The sequence below is a fragment of the Rattus norvegicus genome, chromosome 1, assembly GCF_036323735.1.
Source record: "Rattus norvegicus strain BN/NHsdMcwi chromosome 1, GRCr8, whole genome shotgun sequence".
NCBI lineage: Eukaryota > Metazoa > Chordata > Mammalia > Rodentia > Muridae > Rattus > Rattus norvegicus.
Genome location: NC_086019.1, coordinates 30,828,179 through 30,847,648, shown reverse-complemented (window position 1 = coordinate 30,847,648; position 19,470 = coordinate 30,828,179). Strand labels below are relative to the sequence as shown.

Sequence of the window (19,470 nt, the reverse complement as noted above, 5' to 3'; positions counted from 1 at the left end):
GTTCATTGCAGCATACACCTTAGAGTTTCTGCTTCATTCATCATCCAATTCCAAAGCTTCCCTCACACATCTCAGTGTTTATTTCAGCGGTATCCCACTTCTCAGTATTTAGTCAGATAAGATAGCAAAATATTATTGGCTGGACAGGTTGGACCACAGTGACTCATCTTCTCACAGTTCTAGAAGCTGAAGGTCATGGTCAAGATGATGGCCAATTTGAGTTCCTTGGGGGGCCTTTCTGGCTTTGCTGTGTCCTCAAATGGGTAGCTATTCTGGGTATGTGTTCAGAGAGGGGGTTGTGTTCCTCTTATAACAGATACTGAAAGATCACAGCCACACATTGGGATCTTCTTTAACTTTGATTACTTAGAGGTTCATCTTCAAAAACTATTACCCAGCAGATTTGGGCTTCAAGACAAGAATTTTGGGAGTGATGTCATGGTGTGTCTATATTTGTTTATCTGGGGTTAACATGAATCAGAGGAGCCTGTTCAGCTCAAGTGAGCAAAGGGGCCAGGAATGACCTTGGGTGAGAATTCTAGGATAGCCAGAAGAATGTGGGTAGGTGTGGCAGGCTGAGAATAACAAAAAAGCAAAAGAGGTCAGACACCATGAAAGGTGAGTGACTTCAGGCCATAGGGAGGAAGCAGCAGCAGTATAACCATGAAAAATCGTGAGGTTTTTGTGAGAGACAAAGCTAGGTCTCTCTGCCTCTTTTGCTCTAATGTTTTAGTTTTTCAGCCCATCTCCTCTCCCTGGAGTGGTTATCCACAAGAGTGCACATTTGCTTGCCTAATGGATATTCCCATCTTATGACTCACTGGACAGATGCTGTGCATGGGCCAGACTTGAGCATGGTCGTTAATATCAATGCCTGAGACACTCTATTAATGGTAGGTCTTCCTGGGCCTTGTCCTGGTGAGAGTAAGGAGTCCCTAGGGAGGCACGGGACAAGCCAACATATGATGCTTCTGGACAATAATAATGGGGCCAGTTTCTTAGATTTGGAATTCAACCTAGTGTAAGCATGGGAGGACTAAACTCTGCTCCCTGCCCTGTAACAGGGCATGGCCATCTGTTTCTTCTTTCTTTCCCACCTTTCTCTTCACCAAAATTTCCCCCTTCCGTGGAAATCAAAACTTGTAAGAGTGGAAAATCCCAGCCCTGACTATTGCCCACAGAAGATAGTGGAAGTAAAGAGCTGTAAAAAAGCAAGGCCTTGCCACACACAGAACAGATAAATGAAATTAAAATAACCCACTGCCTTTTAACAAGCCATTAAAGGCAACCTTAAATATCCCAAGAAGATCAGGGTCCCCTGCGCACAGGGACCCAGAAGTAGGGACAGGCCCTTCTGGTGGCTGCCCTCACAGAGAGCTGAAACCCAGCCCTGAGGAACGACTTCAGTCCCGAGACCAGAGGCAAGACCAACTTTTCTACTCCAAGTGACCTGCCTGGTGGACTCAGGACACACACCCACAAGAACAGCTGAAAGCCAGTGGATAGGAATGACTACACGCCTGAAAGCAGAACACTCTGTTCCCATAATTGACTGAAAGAAAACAGGAAAACAGGTCTACAGAACTCCTGACACACAGGCCTATAGGACAGTCTAGCCACTGTCAGAAATAGCAGAACAAGGTAACATGAGAGACAACCTGATGGTGAGAGGCAAGCACAGGAAATCAAGCAACAGAAACCAAGACTACACGGCATCATCGGAGCCCAATTCTCCCACCAAAGCAAACACTGAATATCCAAACAAACCAGAAAAGCAAGATCTAGATTTAAAAATCACATCTGATCATGATGATGCAGGACTTAAAGAAAGATTTAGAGAAATGCAGGAAAACACAAGTAAACAAGTAAAAGCCCTTAGAGAGGAAACACAAAAATTCCTGAAAGAATTACAGAAAAACACAATTAAACAGGTGAAGGAATTGAAAATGGAAATAGAAACAATAAAGAAAGCACAAAGGGAGACAACCCTGGATATAGAAAACCAAAGGAAGAGACAAGGAGCCGTAGATAAAAGAATCACCAACAGAATACAAGAGATAGAAGTGAGAATCTCAGGAGCAGAAGATTCCATAGAAATGATCCACGCAACTGTCCCCAAGATAATGTAAAATGGAAAAAACTACAGGCCCAAAACATACAGGATCCAGGACAAAATGAGAAGATCAAACATAAGGATAATAGGTATAGAAAAGAGTAAAGACTCCGAAATCAAAGGGCTAGTAAATATCTTCAACAAAATCATAGAAGAAAACTTCCCTAACCTAAAGAAAGAGATGCCCATAAACATACAAGAAGCATAAAGAACTCCAAATAGATTAGACCAGAAAAGAAACTCCTCCCATCACATAATAGTCAAAACACCAAATGCACCAAACAAAGAAAGAATATTAAAAGCAGTAAGGGAAAAAGGTCAAGTAACATATAAAGGCAGACCTATCAGAATTACACCAGACTTCTCACCAGAGACTATGAAAGCCAGAAGATCCTGGACAGATGTCATACAGACCCTAAGAGACACAAATGCCAGCCCAGGTTACTGTATCCAGCAAAACTCTCAATTAACATAGATGGAGAAACCAAGATATTCCATGACAAAACCAAATTTACACAACATCTTTCTACAAATCCAGCACTACAAAGGATAATAAATGGTAAAGCCCAACACAAGGAGGCAAGCTACACCCTAGAAAAAGCAAGAAACTAATCGTTTTGCAACAAAACAAAGAGAAGACAAGCACACAAACATAATCTCACCTCCAAATACGAAGATAACAGGAAGCAACAATCACTATTCCTTAATATCTCTCAACATCAATGGACTCAATTCCCCAATAAAAAGACATAGATTAACAAACTGGATACATAATGAGGACCCTGCATTCTGCTACCTACAGGAAACACACCTCAGAGACAAAGACAGACACTACCTCAGAGTAAAAGGCTGGAAAACAACTTTCCAAGAAACTGGTCTGAAGAAGCAAGCTGGAGTAGCCATTCTACTACCAAATAAAATTGATTTTCAACCAAAAGTCATCAAAAAAGATAAGGAAGGACACTTCATATTCATCAAAGGAAAAATCCACCAAGATTAACTCTCAATCCTAAATATCTATGCTCCAAATACAAGGGCACCTACATACATAAAAGAAACCTTACTAAAGCTCAAAGCACACATTGCACCTCACACAATAATATTAGGAGATTTCAATACACCACTCTCTTCAATGGACAGATCATGGAAACAGAAATTAAACAGAGACATAGACAGACTAACAGAAGCTATGAATCAAATGTTCTTTTTTTTTTTTCTTTTTTTTTCGGAGCTGGGGACCGAACCCAGGGCCTTGCGGTTGCTAGGCAAGCGCTCTACCACTGAGCTAAATCCCCAACCCCGAACCAAATGTTCTTAACAGATATTTATAGAACATTCTATCCTAAAACAAAAGGATATAACTTCCTTTCACCACCTCCTGGTACTTTCTCCAAAATTGACCATATAATTGGTCAAAAAACGGGCCTCAACAGGTACAGAAAGATAGAAATAATCCCATGCGTGCTATCAGACCACCACGGCCTAAAACTGGTCTTCAATAAAAATAAGGGAAGAATGCCCACATATATGTGGAAATTGAACAATGCTCTACTCAATGATAACCTGGTCAAGGAAGAAATAAAGAAAGAAATTAAAAAGTTTTTAGAATTTAATGAAAATGAAGGTACAACATACCCAAACTTATGGGACACAATGAAAGCTGTGCTAAGAGGAAAACTCATAGCGCTGAGTGCCTGCAGAAAGAAACAGGAAAGAGCATATGTCAGCAGCTTGACAGCACACCTAAAATCTCTAGAACAAAAAGAAGCAAACACACCCAGGAGGAGTAGAAGGCAGGAAATAATCAAACTCAGAGCTGAAATCAACCAAGTAGAAACAAAAAGGACCATAGAAAGAATCAACAGAACCAAAAGCTGGTTCTTTGAAAAAATCAAAAGATAGATAAACCCTTAGCCAGGCTAACCAGAGGACACAGAGAGTGTGTCCAAATTAACAAAATCAGAAATGAAAAGGGAGACATAACAACAGAATCAGAGGAAATTCAAAAAAATCATCAGATCCTACTACAAAAGCCTATATTCAACAAAACTTGAAAATCTGGAGAAAATGGACAATTTCCTAGACAGATACCAGGTACCGAAGATAAATCAGGAACAGATAAACCAGTTAAACAACCCCATAACTCCTAAGAAATAGAAGCAGTCATTAAAAGTCTCCCAACCGAAAAGAGCCCAGGTCCAGACAGGTTTAGTGCAGAATTCTATCAGACCTTCATAGAAGACCTCCTACCAATATTATCCAAACTATTCCACAAAATTGAAACAGATGGATCACTACCGAATTCCTTCTATGAAGCCACAATTACTCTTATACATAAACCACACAAAGACCCAACAAAGAAAGAGAACTTCAGACCAATTTCCCTTATGAATATCGATGCAAAAATACTCAATAAAATTCTTGCAAACCGAATCCAAGAACACATCAAAACAATAATCCATTATGATCAAGTAGGCTTCATTCCAGGTATGCAGGGATGGTTTAATATACAGAAAACCATCAATGCAATCCACTATATAAACAAACTGAAAGATAAAAACCACATGATCACTTCATTAGATTCTGAGAAAGCATTTGACAAAATTCAACACCCCTTCATGATAAAAGTCCTGGAAAGAACAGGAATTCAAGGCCCATACCTAAACATAGTAAAAGTCATATACAGCAAACCAGTCACTAACATTAAACTAAATGGAGAGAAACATGAAGCAATCCCACTAAAATCAGGGACTAGACAAGGCTGCCCACTCTCTCCCTACTTATTCAATATAGTTCTCAAAGTCCCAGCCAGAGCAATCAGACAACAAAAGGAGGTCAAACGGATACAGATTGGGAAGGAAGAAGTCAAAATATCACTATGTGCAGATGATATGATAGTATATTTAAGTGATCCCAAAAGTTCCACCAGAGAACTAATAATCTGATAAACACCTTCAGCAAATGGCTGGGTATAAAACTGACTCAAATAAATCATTAGCCTTCCTTTACACAAAAGAGAAATAAGCTGAGAAAGAAATTAGGGAAACGATACCCTTCATAATAGTCCCAAATAATATAAATACCTCAGTGTGACTTTAACCAAGCAAGTCAAAGATCTGTGTGATAAGAACATCAAGCCTCTGAAGAAAGAAATTGAAGATCTCAGAAGATGGAAAGATCTCCCATGCTCATGGATTGGCAGGATTAGTATAGTAAAAATGGCCATTTTGCCAAAAGTGATCTATAGATTCAATGCAATCCCCACCAAAATTCCAATCCAATTATTCAGAGAGTTAAACAGAACAATTTGCAAATTCATCTAGAATAACAAAAAACCCAGGATAGCTAAAACTATCCTCAACAATAAAAGGACTTCTGGGGGAATCACTATCCCTGAACTCAAGCAGTATTACAGAGCAATAGTCATAAAAACTGCATGGTATTGGTACAGAGACAGACAGATAGACCAGGGGAATAGAATTGAAGACCCAGAAATGAACCCACACACCTATGGTCACTTGATTTTTGACAAAGGAGCCAAAACCATCCAATGGAAAAAAGATAGCATTTTCAGCAAATGGTGCTGGTTCAAGTGGAGGTCAACATGTAGAAGAATGCAGATTGATCCATGCTTATCACCCTGTACAAAGCTTAAGTCCAAGTGGATGAAGGACCTCCACATCAAACCAGATACACTCAAACTAATAGAAGAAAAAGTGGGGAAGCACCTCGAACTGGAGAAAATTTCCTGAACATAACACCAATGGCTTATGCTCTAAGATCAAGAATCGACAAATGGGATCTCATAAAACTGCAAAGCTTCTGTAAGGCAAAGGACACTGTGGTTAGGACAAAACGGCAACCAACAGATTGGGAAAAGATCTTTACCAATCCTACAATGGATAGAGGGCTTATATCCAAAATATACAAAGAACTCACGAAGTTAAGACTGCAGGGAGACAAATAACCCTGTTAAAAATGGGGTTCAGGGGTTGGGGATTTAGCTCAGTGGTAGAGCACTTGCCTAGCAAGCGCAAGGCCCTGGGTTCGGTCCCCAGCTCCGGGAAAAAATGGGGTTCAGAGCTAAACAAAGAATTCACAGCTGAGGAATGCCGAATGGCGGAGAAACACCTAAAGAAATGTTCAACATCTTTAGTCATAAGGGTAATGCAAATCAAAATAACTCTGAGATTCCACCTCACACCAGTCAGAAGGGCTAAGATCAAAAACTCCGGTGACAGCAGATGCTGGCAAGGATGTGGAGAAAGAGGAAGACTCCTCCATTGTTGGTGGGATTGCAGACTGGTACAACCATTCTGGAAATCAGTCTGGAGGTTCCTTAGAAAATTGGACATTGCACTACCTGAGGACCCAACTATACCTCTCTTAGGCATATACACAAAAGATGCTCCAACATATAACAAAGACACTTGCTCCACTATGTTCATAGCAGCCTTATTTATAATAGCCAGAAGCTGGAAAGAACCCAGATGCCCTTCAACAGAGGAATGGATACAGAAAATGTGGAACATCTACACAATGGAATATTACTCAGATATCAAAAACAATGACTTTATGAAATTCATAGGCAAATGGATGGAACTGGAAAATATCATCCTGAGTGAGGTAACACAATCACAGAAAAACACACATGGTATGCATTCATTGATAAGTGGCTATTAGCCCAAATGCTTGAATTACCCTAGATGCACAGAACACATGAAACTCAAGAAGGATGACCAAAATTCGAATACTTCACTCCTACTTTAAAAGGGGAACAAGAATACCCTTGGGAGGGAATAGGGAGGCAAAGTTTAGAACAGAGGCAGAAGGAACACCCATTCAGAGCCTGCCCCACATGTGGCCCATACATATACAGCCACCAAACTAGATAAGATGGATGAAGCAAAGAAGTACAGACTGACTGGAACCGGATGTAGATCTCTTCTGAGAGACACAGCCAGAATGTGGCAAATACATAGGCAAATGCCAGCAGCAAACCACTGAACTGAGAATAGGACCCCCGTTGAAGGAATCAGAGAAAGAACTGGAAGAGCTTGAAGGGGCTTGAGACCCCATATGTACAACAATGCCAAGCAACCAGAGCTTCCAGGGACTAAGCCACTACCTAAAGACTATACATGGACTGACCCTGGACTCTGACCTCATAGGTAGCAATGAATATCCTAGTAAGAGCACCAGTGGAAGGGGAAGCCCTTGGTTCTGCCGACCCCCAGTGAACGGGATTCTTGGGGGATGGGCGGTAATGGGGGGAGGATGGGGAAGGGAACACCCATATGGAAGGTGAGGGGGCGGGGTTTGGGGGATGTCGGCCTGGAAACCAGGAAAGGGAATAACATTTGAAATGTAAATAAGAAATACCCAAGTTAATAAAGATGGAAAAAATATTCCAAGCAGATTCTCAGGCCACTGTCACCCTCTGAGGTTGGACTTTACAGTTCATGTCCTTTTTAGAGGTAATGTTTTATGGAAGTTTTAATTAAATTAGATCATCCAATTTGGGTCAACAAGCACAAACTAAAATCCAATTCTTCGCAGCTCCACTTTTTTTTTTCCTAATCACACAGTTGGAAATGAGTTCAGGAAAACTTTTAGAATTTCTTCTCTAATGTGCGTCTTAAAGGGACTCACAAAATCCAGAACTCTTGGTTGAAAATGTACAGTAGAAAAAAACGTAAAAGTTGTTACCTTACCCTCAGAAGCCACAGCACTCTCATGAAGTCTGTGGACCCTGAGGATTCACTTCATTTCAACACAGTGGGATCCTCAGGCTGCAGTGATGTGAGCAGACCAGCCACAAGTAGTGCTGTGTTCATATCACAGAACTCTGAAAATGGCGGCAAGATGGGTAAACCACTTCACGTGTAAGTTAACAACTGGGTATTAGCACAGACTCTTGGACTGCCTTTGGAATTGGCCAGAAACATGAGGAGTGGATCTCTTCTGGGCCAACAAGCTGTGGCCTGGTTGGGTACATCAAGGACTGTCAAGGGAAGAACTGACCTGGTCTTGCCCTAGTTACCTGTCAACTTGACACAGCCTGGAATCATCTAAGAGGAAAGCCTCATTTTTTCAGATTGGCCAGTGGACATATCTGAAAAATTGTCGTAACTGTTAACTCTATAGAAAAGACAGCCTGTTGTAGATGGTGCCACGACCAGGCTGCTGATCCTCCTGTGTATAAGAAAGCTGGCTGAGTATTAGCCAGTCTTCAAGCCAGCCAGCAAGGAGCATCCTCCATGATTTCTACCAGACTTCTGTGGCTGTAGAATGAGATGAAGTTAATGTTGTGTGGAAGTTAATAAGGAGACTTGCCCTCAAATTCCTGCCTTGAGTTGCTGCCTGAGTTTTCCCCAATGATGATGGACTGTGATCTGGAATTATATGTTGAGTAAACCCTTTCCTGTGCTAGGTTACTTTTGTCAGAGTATTTTATCATGGCAACAGAAGGACACTAGACCAGTCCTTCTCTCTGTCTCAGGGTCAAGTATTTGTATATGTGTGGCCATGTCAGTATAAGGACAGAAGACAAAGCTGGATAGAGCTTCTCTACCCAGGGCAGCCCCAGTCAGACCTGAGTGGTCTACACGTGGATGCTACCCTTGAAGTTTGATGACAGTGCTCGTGGGAGCTGGAGGCTGGCTTAGTTGCACTTCTCACTTTTAGGCACTTTGCAGAACACAAACACAGAGGCCTTGATTCTCTCCTAGCTTCCGGCACCCACACAAGATCACGATGACACAGCATGTTTGGAAAGATTATCTCAATTTCTTCCCACTCTTAATGCCTTGGAAAAACACTGAAATCTCGGAAGCAAACTGACTGAAACGTTTTTCGAACAAAAAGTTTCCCCACAGGTAGTTCCAGTCTGGATTCCCGGGGTAGACAGAGGTTCTATGGGAGAGATTCCTAAGGTAGAGGACAATTCATTCATAAAAGCAATATTTTTTTTGCGTAAAACTAGACAACCTAAAGAGTGAAGTGAAAATGTGTTGTCACAGCTCCACTGGGACAGTATTCCATGTTCACTTCCAGGAGGCTGGGATGAAGCAGGACTCAGAGGTGGCTGTAGAAGACCTCAGGCAGGGTGTCAAGACAGATACTGGGCACTCTGCAGAACTTCCAGTTGGCATCCTCCTGATACTGGAATGTAAACCTTCATTATGGCTCTGGGGGACTGCTGAAGCTGGCCAACCCCCATGCTGAGAACACCTCACCTGCCCAGAAAGGCCCTTCCTGCTACAGGATACTGAAAGGGGCTGTCAACGCTCAGGAGTACTGCCTACTCCATCGGGACATGAAACCGTGCTGTGTCCAGAAACTAACCTGAGCAGCCAACGACTGGAGAGTACACCCTCCGGACTTCCGACCTCTTTAAGCTTTCAGCTGCCACACAATGCAGAAGATGCCCAGTCCTATCTATGTTTTCAAGCCCTGTGTGTTTTTCAGCCTTTCGGGTACCCAAGGTCCCAAGGAAACCAAAATCTGGACATCTACAGAAACAAAATGATGTGGCAGGACGTGGGTATCATTCTCAATACAGACCAGTGTGAGAAGCCGTAGAACACAGAGAAAGTGTCTGTCTCTGACCACCTACCCCAATCCTTCACAGGCACCTTCTACAATGCTCTCACATAACAAAAGCCACACTGTTCATGGAAAGCCCAGAGCCCTGCTACCACTGAGGGTTCAGTACAGCAAGTAGAAAGATACAAATTGTCCCTGAACCATGACGGATGCAGTCCCAGAAGACAGGGCTTGACAGGTTGTAGAGGGCAGAAAAACTTGCCAGAGAATGGTGATAGGAGATCAGTCCGAGTGCTACAGCACACAAAGCTGCTCCAGAGGCCCTCTGTGGTACCCAATATAGCAATATACAGAGAACAAGGCTAACCATAGACGCTAGGTCTCCTGCCTGTGGCAGTCCTACTCTCAGACTAGATTTCTTTATTTCCTAAACCCCCAACCTACACCAGACAAACTGGCTCTGGGCATGACCCCCTTATTTCCAGGAGTTTCTTATTCCCCAGAGCTGTCCTGGCTCTGAGCACTTGGAGGACCCAGGACCATCTTGAAGTGGGTAGTAACACCCGGAAGCTAGAATGTTACTGTTACCCTGGAGCCAGAAGAAACCCAAAGATGGGTCAGCCAACCACCATCTAGATGAATTTAGCGAAAACAAGGAGTCGAATGGTGGGATAACACATTATGCACATGTCTTATCACAGCTGGATTCAGGGGGACCCAGGTAAGACCCAGCAGAGTACAGGAGAAACCCAGCTAAACCAGGAGAGCCCAGATCAATTCACGTGAACACAGGCGATACAAGTTAGACTTAGGTTCAAACGAACACAATGCACAGGTGAGAGTCGTACCTTGGAAGAAGCTCTTCACCCTGAGGTAACTCACGCTGAGGCGAAGGACTGAAAGTTTGTCCAGCTTGGAGATGATGTCGGGTGAAAATGGCAGCAGGCTGGCCAGGTGGTCCAGCTCTGTATTGAGGCGGTCCCGGTGCCGTTTGGAAGGATTTGATTTCTCAGTTCCCATGGTAAGCCTCCTGTGGGAAGAAGGCCTTAGTCATATAGGTTCCCATCAGAAGCCATTGGCCCCAGAGTCAAGAAACCATTCTCTGTGATGACCTTATGAGCTGCTCCCCAAACAGAAAGTGCTTATAAAATTAGAGATAACTCCTTGAAGAAGATGACACACTAGTAACCTACAACCTGATATTTGGAGGAATGTGAGAAAAGTTTCGTACAAGGATGAAGGGCGTGGCTATCGGCTGTGTGGCTCCGGTACATTTCTCAATTTCTCTATGCCAGATTTCTGGAGAAGAGAGAATGCCTGGAAAGGGCTACCTGGGCAAGAGTGTGCATGGGAAATGGGCTTTTATCCGACTTCCTTCAAAGTCTCACAATACATAACCCAAACCTCATACACTGTAGGAGAAACACAAGTTCCCATGTAGAATGGTGACAGGTTCCTGACTCCCATGGGCAGTCCGAATAGTTTTTGGTCTTTTTCATTCCCAGGACAATGAATTTCAGTTTGACTTGTAACTGAGAGGCCTGAGAAGCCTGAGAGTTCAAATGTCTAGAAGAGGACTTCAGGACTTGGCAGACAGCACACACAAGGTCTCAAAGCCAAAGTCTCTAAAACCACAGCATCTGGAGGGTCAAGAAAGATCTTTGCCCACCATTCCACACAGCTCCAGAAACCTGCTCATCCAGGTTTCGTCTGGCCTCAGTTACACGCTTGTAGAGAGAGACTTCAACATCACTTCATCTAACTCCTTAGGACTCCCTCTTCTAACCCTCTTAATTGTGGCACAAAATGACCCTTCCTGACTTCACTCCCAGCACCACCCATACTAAGCCTCTAGAAGAGACAGTGGCAGCCAGGTTGGATCCAGTGTTGGAAAGGATGGGGGAGCAAAGAGGCCCATTACTGGCAGAACTGGAAACAGCATCCACGTGATTCAGCAGGCCAACCTTTCTGGAGTCTTAGGAAATCTCAGTATTAGAGGAGTGACCCAAATTCACAGTTATCTAATAGTCCCTGGCAGTAACAAACCCAGGGGTCGCTCCTTTTTAAAGTAAGATGTATCTTACCCAATATAATCAGTCCTTAGACGTGACTAGCCTCCTTCATTACCAGTTATGGCACTGCACATCTCTTTCTGGTATAAAGATTTTAATTGTCCAAAGGGAAGCTCTTCCCTCATGTGCATTTTCCCCTCAAGTCCTTCCTCTGGTGTTAGAAACTGCTGGCCTGTTTCTGCCCGTGTGGGCTGATCTGTTATGATTATGTCATCTGAATGTAGAGGAACGCAAATAGCGGTGCACCCAAACACCTTCACAAAACAGGACGCTTCTACAGTTCATTCGCATGTATATGGGTGTCTTCATTCTTTTTATGGCTGCACAATATTCGAGTATATAGACAGACCACATTTTATTGATCTTTCACCAATTAACAACACTGGTGGCTTTCCATTTATAATCATTGTAAATACAGCTGCTCTGAGCACCCACCAGGAAGAGTTTTCTTGGACATGTACTTTAAATGTAGACACCCAGGCCAGAATTTCTGGATCTGTATAACTCTGAGCTTAATATTTTGAGAAATTTCAAAGTCAGGCTGCATTATACATATTTGCACAATTTTACAGACTTGCCAGGAATATACAGGGCTACAATTTCTCCACATGCTTGTCTATGCCTGTATAATTCCATTTTTATTATAGCCAGTGGATATGAGGTAGTGTTTTCTTGTAGCTCTGGTTTATACTTCCCTGATTACTTATCATACTAGGAATACTCTCTTATGCGTGTTCATTTATACATCTTCTCTGAGGAATGGCACTCCAGTCCTTTGATATTTCTTGATTGGTCAGCCTTATGGTTTTGAGTTGTACGAGTTCTTTGTGTGTATATTAGGCCTCCATCTGACACATGATTTGTAGATGCTTTCTTTTCTCTATTGGTTGTCCTTATCTGTCTAGTTCTAGTGTTGTTCTATACTACCAGCCAAAACTGAAATAGACTGGCAAAAAAGGCCTAACACAACCTCACAACCTGGCAAGGCCCACTCTGTGAATGGCAGATACCTGAGGACTCCACACAAAACAAAGGGGACATCTGATGGTCAGATAGGGGGAGGGTTACAGAGTGGAAGAGAACCATGGAGGTCTGAATAGTGAGAGGGAGACAGCAGAATCAGGGTGAGCTGGGACACATAATGGCACTTGGTCCATATAGTGTCCAAAGCAATGTCTCTACCTGATAATGGGTCCATATGGGGCCCAGTGCTCAGAGGTCAGGTCTGTATTCTTTACCACAGTCCTGGGTCCGTTCAAGGACATATTCAAACTGAGGTATGGGCCTTCCCATTCATGCTTTCCAACTCCAGTTTCTTCAGAGTCTTGGGAAGTCCTCAGCTGAGCAGGGCTCCCTACGTCGTAAGCCCAACTTCCCTCTATCTAGTTCTAAGGTGGTTGTGTCCTTGCCTCTTTATGAAGGGTGGTGCCGACACCACCTCCAGCCCTGGCTATCAGATCTTTCTATACAGAGTGCATGAAGGGTGCCGCCTATAATAAGCTGGGCCCTTGTACTCCGAGCCCTTCTGTCAAGTTCAAGGTGGGGCACTGCCCAGTGGAATAGTTGTGCCAGGTCCACAGCACATTTGCTTTCCTGCTCCGGCTCCCAGGACACATAGACTCCCATGACTGCTAACTATTCTCCGCACTCTACTTCCAAATATAAGCTCCCTGAAGCAGGTGGGTGAGAAAGCATAGATCATGGAAGGGGGCAGTCTGTCTAGAAAGCAAACAGTCCTCTGGGCTTGCTGTAGGTTCACATCCAGGGCAAATTTGGAGGCAGGGTAGAATCCCCACTGACTCCTGGGAGAGCAACAGCTACAAGTGAGGAGTAGTGGCTCACCCAAGATGATCAGCAGCACAAACCAACAAGAGGTAAGAAGCAGTTAGTCAGCTCCACTGGACAGAGTCACAAAAGAGCCCCTAACACCAACAGCACAGGACACTTCGGATTAATTTAATGAGAGATACCCAGGACACTTGGACAAAATAATAGAGCATTGCTGATAAAAAGGCAATGCACACAAGTAAATGGAAAGGTATATTGTGTTTTTAGCTTAGAACATACAATGTTAAGATGTAACTCTTCCCCAAACTGACCTACAGATTCAATGCTAACAGGGAGTAGGAAGTTAATTCTCAAGTTTACACAAAAAGCAAAGGACGCAGAAGAGCCAATTGTTAAGACTACGCCAGGAGGACTTAGCTCCTGATTTTAACCCTTCCATAAATTTCCAATATTTAAGATGGATTAGTATTAGAGAAATCGGAAACATGAATCAGTGGAAGAGAATAGCAAATCTACAAATAGAGCCATCTATTCATCAAGTCAATTAACTATATCAAGATACTAAGGCAGCTCAAGGGCTGCTCTGTCTACTGAATCCCAGAAACAGTAAATGCCAGCACTTATGTGACAGGGTGCCTCAGCATGAATTCTAAATTAACCACAAACCCACATGTAAAACCAAATATCAAACTTTACAAGAATCCTTCAGATGTTCAGGTAATCATAGGCCTCTTACCACACACACACACACACACACACACACACACACACACAGAGAGAGAGAGAGAGAGAGAGAGAGACATCACACACGCACACACACACACATGCACACACACACACACACACACACACACACAGAGTTTTGAAGGAAAAAAAAGAAAGAATCAGGGACTTTTGTATTACAGCTTGCACACTGTCATGAGATGAAGACACTGCCCCTAAAGACTCAGGGGTCATCCAGGAAAAGATGGGGAGCACCAAGCATGTTGTTGGTGACACCAGACATCCACTCCTGGGAGAAAATTGTGGATTCAGAGACACCCATAACTACCGGGTGACACCTAGGGTCACTAAGAAGAGAATTTTGATAGCTGAATGAACGTTCACAGATTACTTGCCGCTGACAGCATGGCAGGTGGCACAGACATCAGACTGCTGTGTCATTTACCTATACATCCCCCAGAGACAGGCGGAAAGCCCTTAACTGACGTGTGCTGCAGCTCTACATTGCAGCTGGGGAACACAGGGCTTCGTGGACAGCAAAGGACTGAGCTAACACCCTTGGGAGAGCACACTTCAGATGCTCACTGTGTAGCAGAGAAAGTGCAGGCTCTGGCACAGCCTCTGGGGTGTGCAAGTGCGTATCCAACATGAACACAGACAGAAGGAGAAGATCCACACACTGCATGCACATCTCAGGACGAGGTCACAGTGTTAAAACCAGATGTTTCTTGAAAGGGGACGGAGTGTGGAGACATTCCCCTGAGTTGTGAGCCAGGAAAGCATTCTGTCTTTTCAGAGCATCCAGAAGTCAAATATTAGCAGACATGACGGCATTTGCCTTTAATCTTAGCAGTTGAGAGGCAGAAGCGGGCAGATCTCTCTGAGTTTGAGACCGGTCTGGTATATATAGTGAATTCTAGGTCCTTCGGGGCTACATAGTGAGACCTTGTCTCTAAAACAAGTGAAATAAAATAAAATGCAAGAATTCAATGTCTCAAACATGGCTCCACTTTTGGATTGGAGTAAAAAATATGATGAAGGCATAAAGAATTCAGCTCCACTTCCTTCTGTGCTGTTCATCAGACACCACTGTCTCAGGTGAGTGACAACATTATCTTCTGTTCTTATTTATATGACAGATGCAAACAAAGCTAAATCTCTGTCAGGGAGGAGCACATTTCTGCGTGTGCGCTCGTGGGCTTTATGTCTTCTCAATGCACTCAGCCTCCCGCCAGCAGCGCCCGTCCCTTATCAAAACCTATATCCCAGCCTACCTCAAAGCCCCACTGTGTGTGGTTCCAATCTCCAAATAACCACCTTCCAAGTCCAGCCTGACACCTGGGGCAACCTCCACAGGATCATAAGTCTACACAGAATCTTGTACCCCTGAAGGCCAACAGGGGTAGCTCTGTCACATACAAAGAGAGCACACCTAGAAAGAGCTGCTGGTGGATGCCCCATTCACATTCTGCTGCACTCCCGGTCTCACACACAGCTGTATCACACACCCAGAACACTCATCCCAAGCCAACCTTTCCCTCCCCCTCCCCTGCCCTCCCCCTTTCTAACACACACACACACACACACACACACACACACACACACACACACACACACACAGTTCGCAGTCCCCAGATGGTGATGCTCACACCAAGTTCTATACCAGGAACCAGAGGCAGCCTGTGGGCCCTTTGTGGAACTTTAACTCAGCTGATTTCCTGGAAAGTGTTCTAAACCCTGGTATTGCTGGAATCTCCACACACATCCCATTTTGACCGCTCTGAGGGTTTCAAGTTAAGCCTAGGACAAATGAAAAGACTACAGACAATTGCATCCCTGAGGGAAATGGGTCTGAGCCCTGGGTTCCCCCATCTCTATACCTTCAGATACCCTTAGGTGAGGATAACGATTCCCAAAGAGCCTCTGTCATTTGGAGTGTAAGGACTAAATTCTGGGGCACTTTCCACAGACAGAATGACTCATTGCTGAAGGGAACAAAGGTTCCAAACATATTGGTGGCATATCCCTCACCCAAATTAGATCTCCAGTAATTCTAGTCAGGTTTTGTGTTCTGACCAGAGAAGCCTCATAAAGTAAGCTTTCCTACTAAAGAAAGCCAGTGACGAGTCACGCTTGCACGAGACACAAAGGCCATCATGACCATGCCTTCCAGGAAGGTTCCCCAAAGCCTGCCTTCAGCTGTTTGCCTGTGAATTCCCTCTCCTCAGGAGGGTGCAGCCTGTCCCTTTATTCCCCAGGGATACTCTACCGCTTCTGAATGGGTTTCCTCCTCTTCCTACCGGCATACGTGCACTCTCCTGACGGAATCATCATCTTTGCTCCTAAAAGAGAAAGGGTGCATTGTGTCAATCACATGAAGAGACCCAACATGACATCCTCACATGTGCCTACTATAGTGACCCCAAAGCAGGAAGGTCAGGCAAGATCCATTGGCCCTCGAGGAGGTCAGCTCTGCAGGTTGGAGTGCTTACTACTATGGATAGTGTAGATAGAACTATAGATCGTCCTACACTATGGAACAAGGTGACAGTCTGTAAGAAGCCCTCGTAGTTTTACTCCAAACAGAATTGTTACACAGGTGGTGAAGCAGAGTGCATGCTACTGAGCCTCAAGAGCTGCTGCTTTCAGAGCCGGACCTCCTGTCCCTCCTGCACCCCCACGCCCCACTCTTCTATGTATTATTTCCTCTTAGTCCTATGTGCTGGGCTTCCACTATTGTCATTCATGCTCAACCATCTACAGCCCAGCTAACGATGATCCTGTGGTGCTAGGCACATGCACGTGCCTCCCACAGAAGTCACTGAAGCAGCCCAGGACCAGCATTTCAAAGTTGGTGACTTCACATACCCTCATAAAATGTAAGCACCTTCTTTCCTATCATAGAATCTTGATATTTCTAGTAGTGAGGGTCTGCGAACCTTCACAGACTCCCTTACACCCCTGTTGCATCCCCCAGTAGCATGAGAATGAAAATGGGTATCCCCGACTTGACCTCACTTATGTATTGTCTGGAAGAGACGCCATTTCTGCCCTCTGGCAGTGTCTGTGGGCATGTCAGAACTATGCGATTGACCTCCTTCGAGGATAAAGAGGGGCAGGCAGAGAAAAAGAGAACTCAGAATAGACGGTCCATGCAAACACTAAGCACACATCCTGGAGTAGCATGCAAAGCATAAGACAAAAGAATGTCACAGGGACAAAGAAAAAGTCACAAAATTGCCAGTCTTCTAAGAAAACATGGTAATCCTGAATGCATGCACACCCAACAACTAAGGCAGTTAAGAAAGTGGTTCGTCTCTGAAAACCCACTCTGCGATCAATCAGTACAGTCCCAGCGTGCGTAAACAGCAGCCGACGGTAACTGAGGGGAGCTACAAAACGCAACCTTCAACACCACCAGAGCACACGATAGTCCTGTGCACACGGAACGCTCATCAAGATAGGCTTTACTCTAGGACTCACACAATCCCTAGCAAATAGAAAATGACAGAAGTTGTACAAAGTATGTTCTCTGATAGGATGGACGTGAACCAGAAAGACATCTGGAAAACCCCCAAATGTCTGGAAAGTAAGGAACTCATAATTTTTTTTTTTTTGGTTCTTTTTTCCGGAGCTGGGGACCGAACCCAGGGCCTTGCGCTTCCTAGGTAAGCGCTCTACCACTGAGCTAAATCCCCAGCCCCAGGAATTCATAATTTAAAAAAATTATAAATAAGTGAAAATGAAAATACAAATACATCAAACTTTAGGAAGCAGAGTAGTAAGCTCTTGTTAGGAAAAATATCAAATAAGTAACCTCAGCTTCTAACTGAAGTAACTAGAACAGAAAATAAAGCTAAATGAAGCAGGATAAAAGCAAGGAAGAGAAGGCATGAAACTTAAAACATAAAAATGAAGAAAAATCAGTAAAACTAACAATTGATTCTTAAAAGATCTACAAAATTGATAAACTTTTATCCAGAACGATCAGAAATATAAAAGATATTGGCTGGCAGAATTAGAATGAGAGAGGACTTACCACAGATCCCACAGACATTAAGAAGGCTATGAGAGGATTCTACCACGGACTGAACTGTGTCTCCCAAAATTCGTTAAAGCTGCAACTCTCTGCATGGACATGGGGTACGAATGGAGGTGAGGAAGGAGGTGAGGTCACTGGGTAAATACTGTGGTTCCACAGAGTTCTGGTCCTAGGAAGGAGCCAAAGGTACTGGGTTCTTTCTCTCACCACTTAATGAGGATAAAGGAAAAGCGAGACTATCTACCAGCTAAGAAGATAATCTCACCAGAAATGGAATTGAATAGCCTCTTGGCCTTCAATGTCCATCTTCCAGAACTGTGGGTAAGGAGCTGCTCTTAATCTACCCAGTGTGTGACATTTCACCATGGTTACCCAAGCACACTAGGACAAATAATTTCCCCATAAATTCAACAACTTCGATGAAATGGAGCAGTTCCTTCAAGGACACAAACTGTTAAAATACTCTAAAAAAATAAATAACATAGATAGTTCTATCTCCTAACAGAGAAAATGCAAGCCCAAATAGTTTCCTTTATATAGTCCACTAATTTAAAATATAAGTAGGAGTAATCCATTGCTTATGTAAGGAAAACTAAACAATACTCATGTGTGAGTTCAGTCTTGTGCTGCTACCAAGCAAAGACAGAATAGGGAGATCTTAAGTCAGTACCATTCATGAACATAGACACAGAAATTCTCAATTACCACACAGACACCAGCAATACGAAATGCACCAGACCTCAATGGAATTTCTCCAAAGAATTCCGTTTTTTTTTTTAATTCTCAAGAATCAAGCATTGCAATTCATTAAATTACTATTAATAAAGTAAAGAAAAAATGTGATCATTTTTATACCCACAAAAATCGTCTGGTAAACCCAAATGCATTTACAGTCATTAAAAACCTCACTTAAAAGTATGGAGAGAAGGGATGTCATGACCTTGAGGAAGAGCGTCTCCAAAAAGCTGAGTCCTAATGCTGGAAAGACGAGTCTTCCCCAGAATCAGGAACAAACACACATGTGCTTCTTTACTTCTATCCCACAACACATTGTGGGTCAGCCAGAGAAACAAGGTAAGAAAAAGAAACAGACTTAGAAAGGAAGAACTCAAACTTCTTCTCTCCACAGGAATGCAATGTCTCCGTATAGAAATCCACTGGGGGCAGGAGCAGAGGGGGGGGGG

General features: G+C 43.6%; 1 protein-coding gene across 1 annotated transcript in view; it reads right to left on the bottom strand.

Annotated features, from left to right (window-relative positions):
- The window catches only part of Ahrr (aryl-hydrocarbon receptor repressor), a 95,033-nt gene that overhangs the window by 69,603 nt on the left and 5,960 nt on the right, over positions 1-19,470 (bottom strand). Inside the window, exons 2-3 of the mRNA NM_001024285.1 lie at positions 16,514-16,586; positions 10,510-10,691 (exon numbers count right to left, since the gene is read on the bottom strand). Coding sequence (NP_001019456.1) covers positions 10,510-10,691; positions 16,514-16,578 — 247 coding nt within the window. The 5' untranslated portion in view covers positions 16,579-16,586. The remainder of the gene's footprint in view (positions 1-10,509; positions 10,692-16,513; positions 16,587-19,470) is intronic.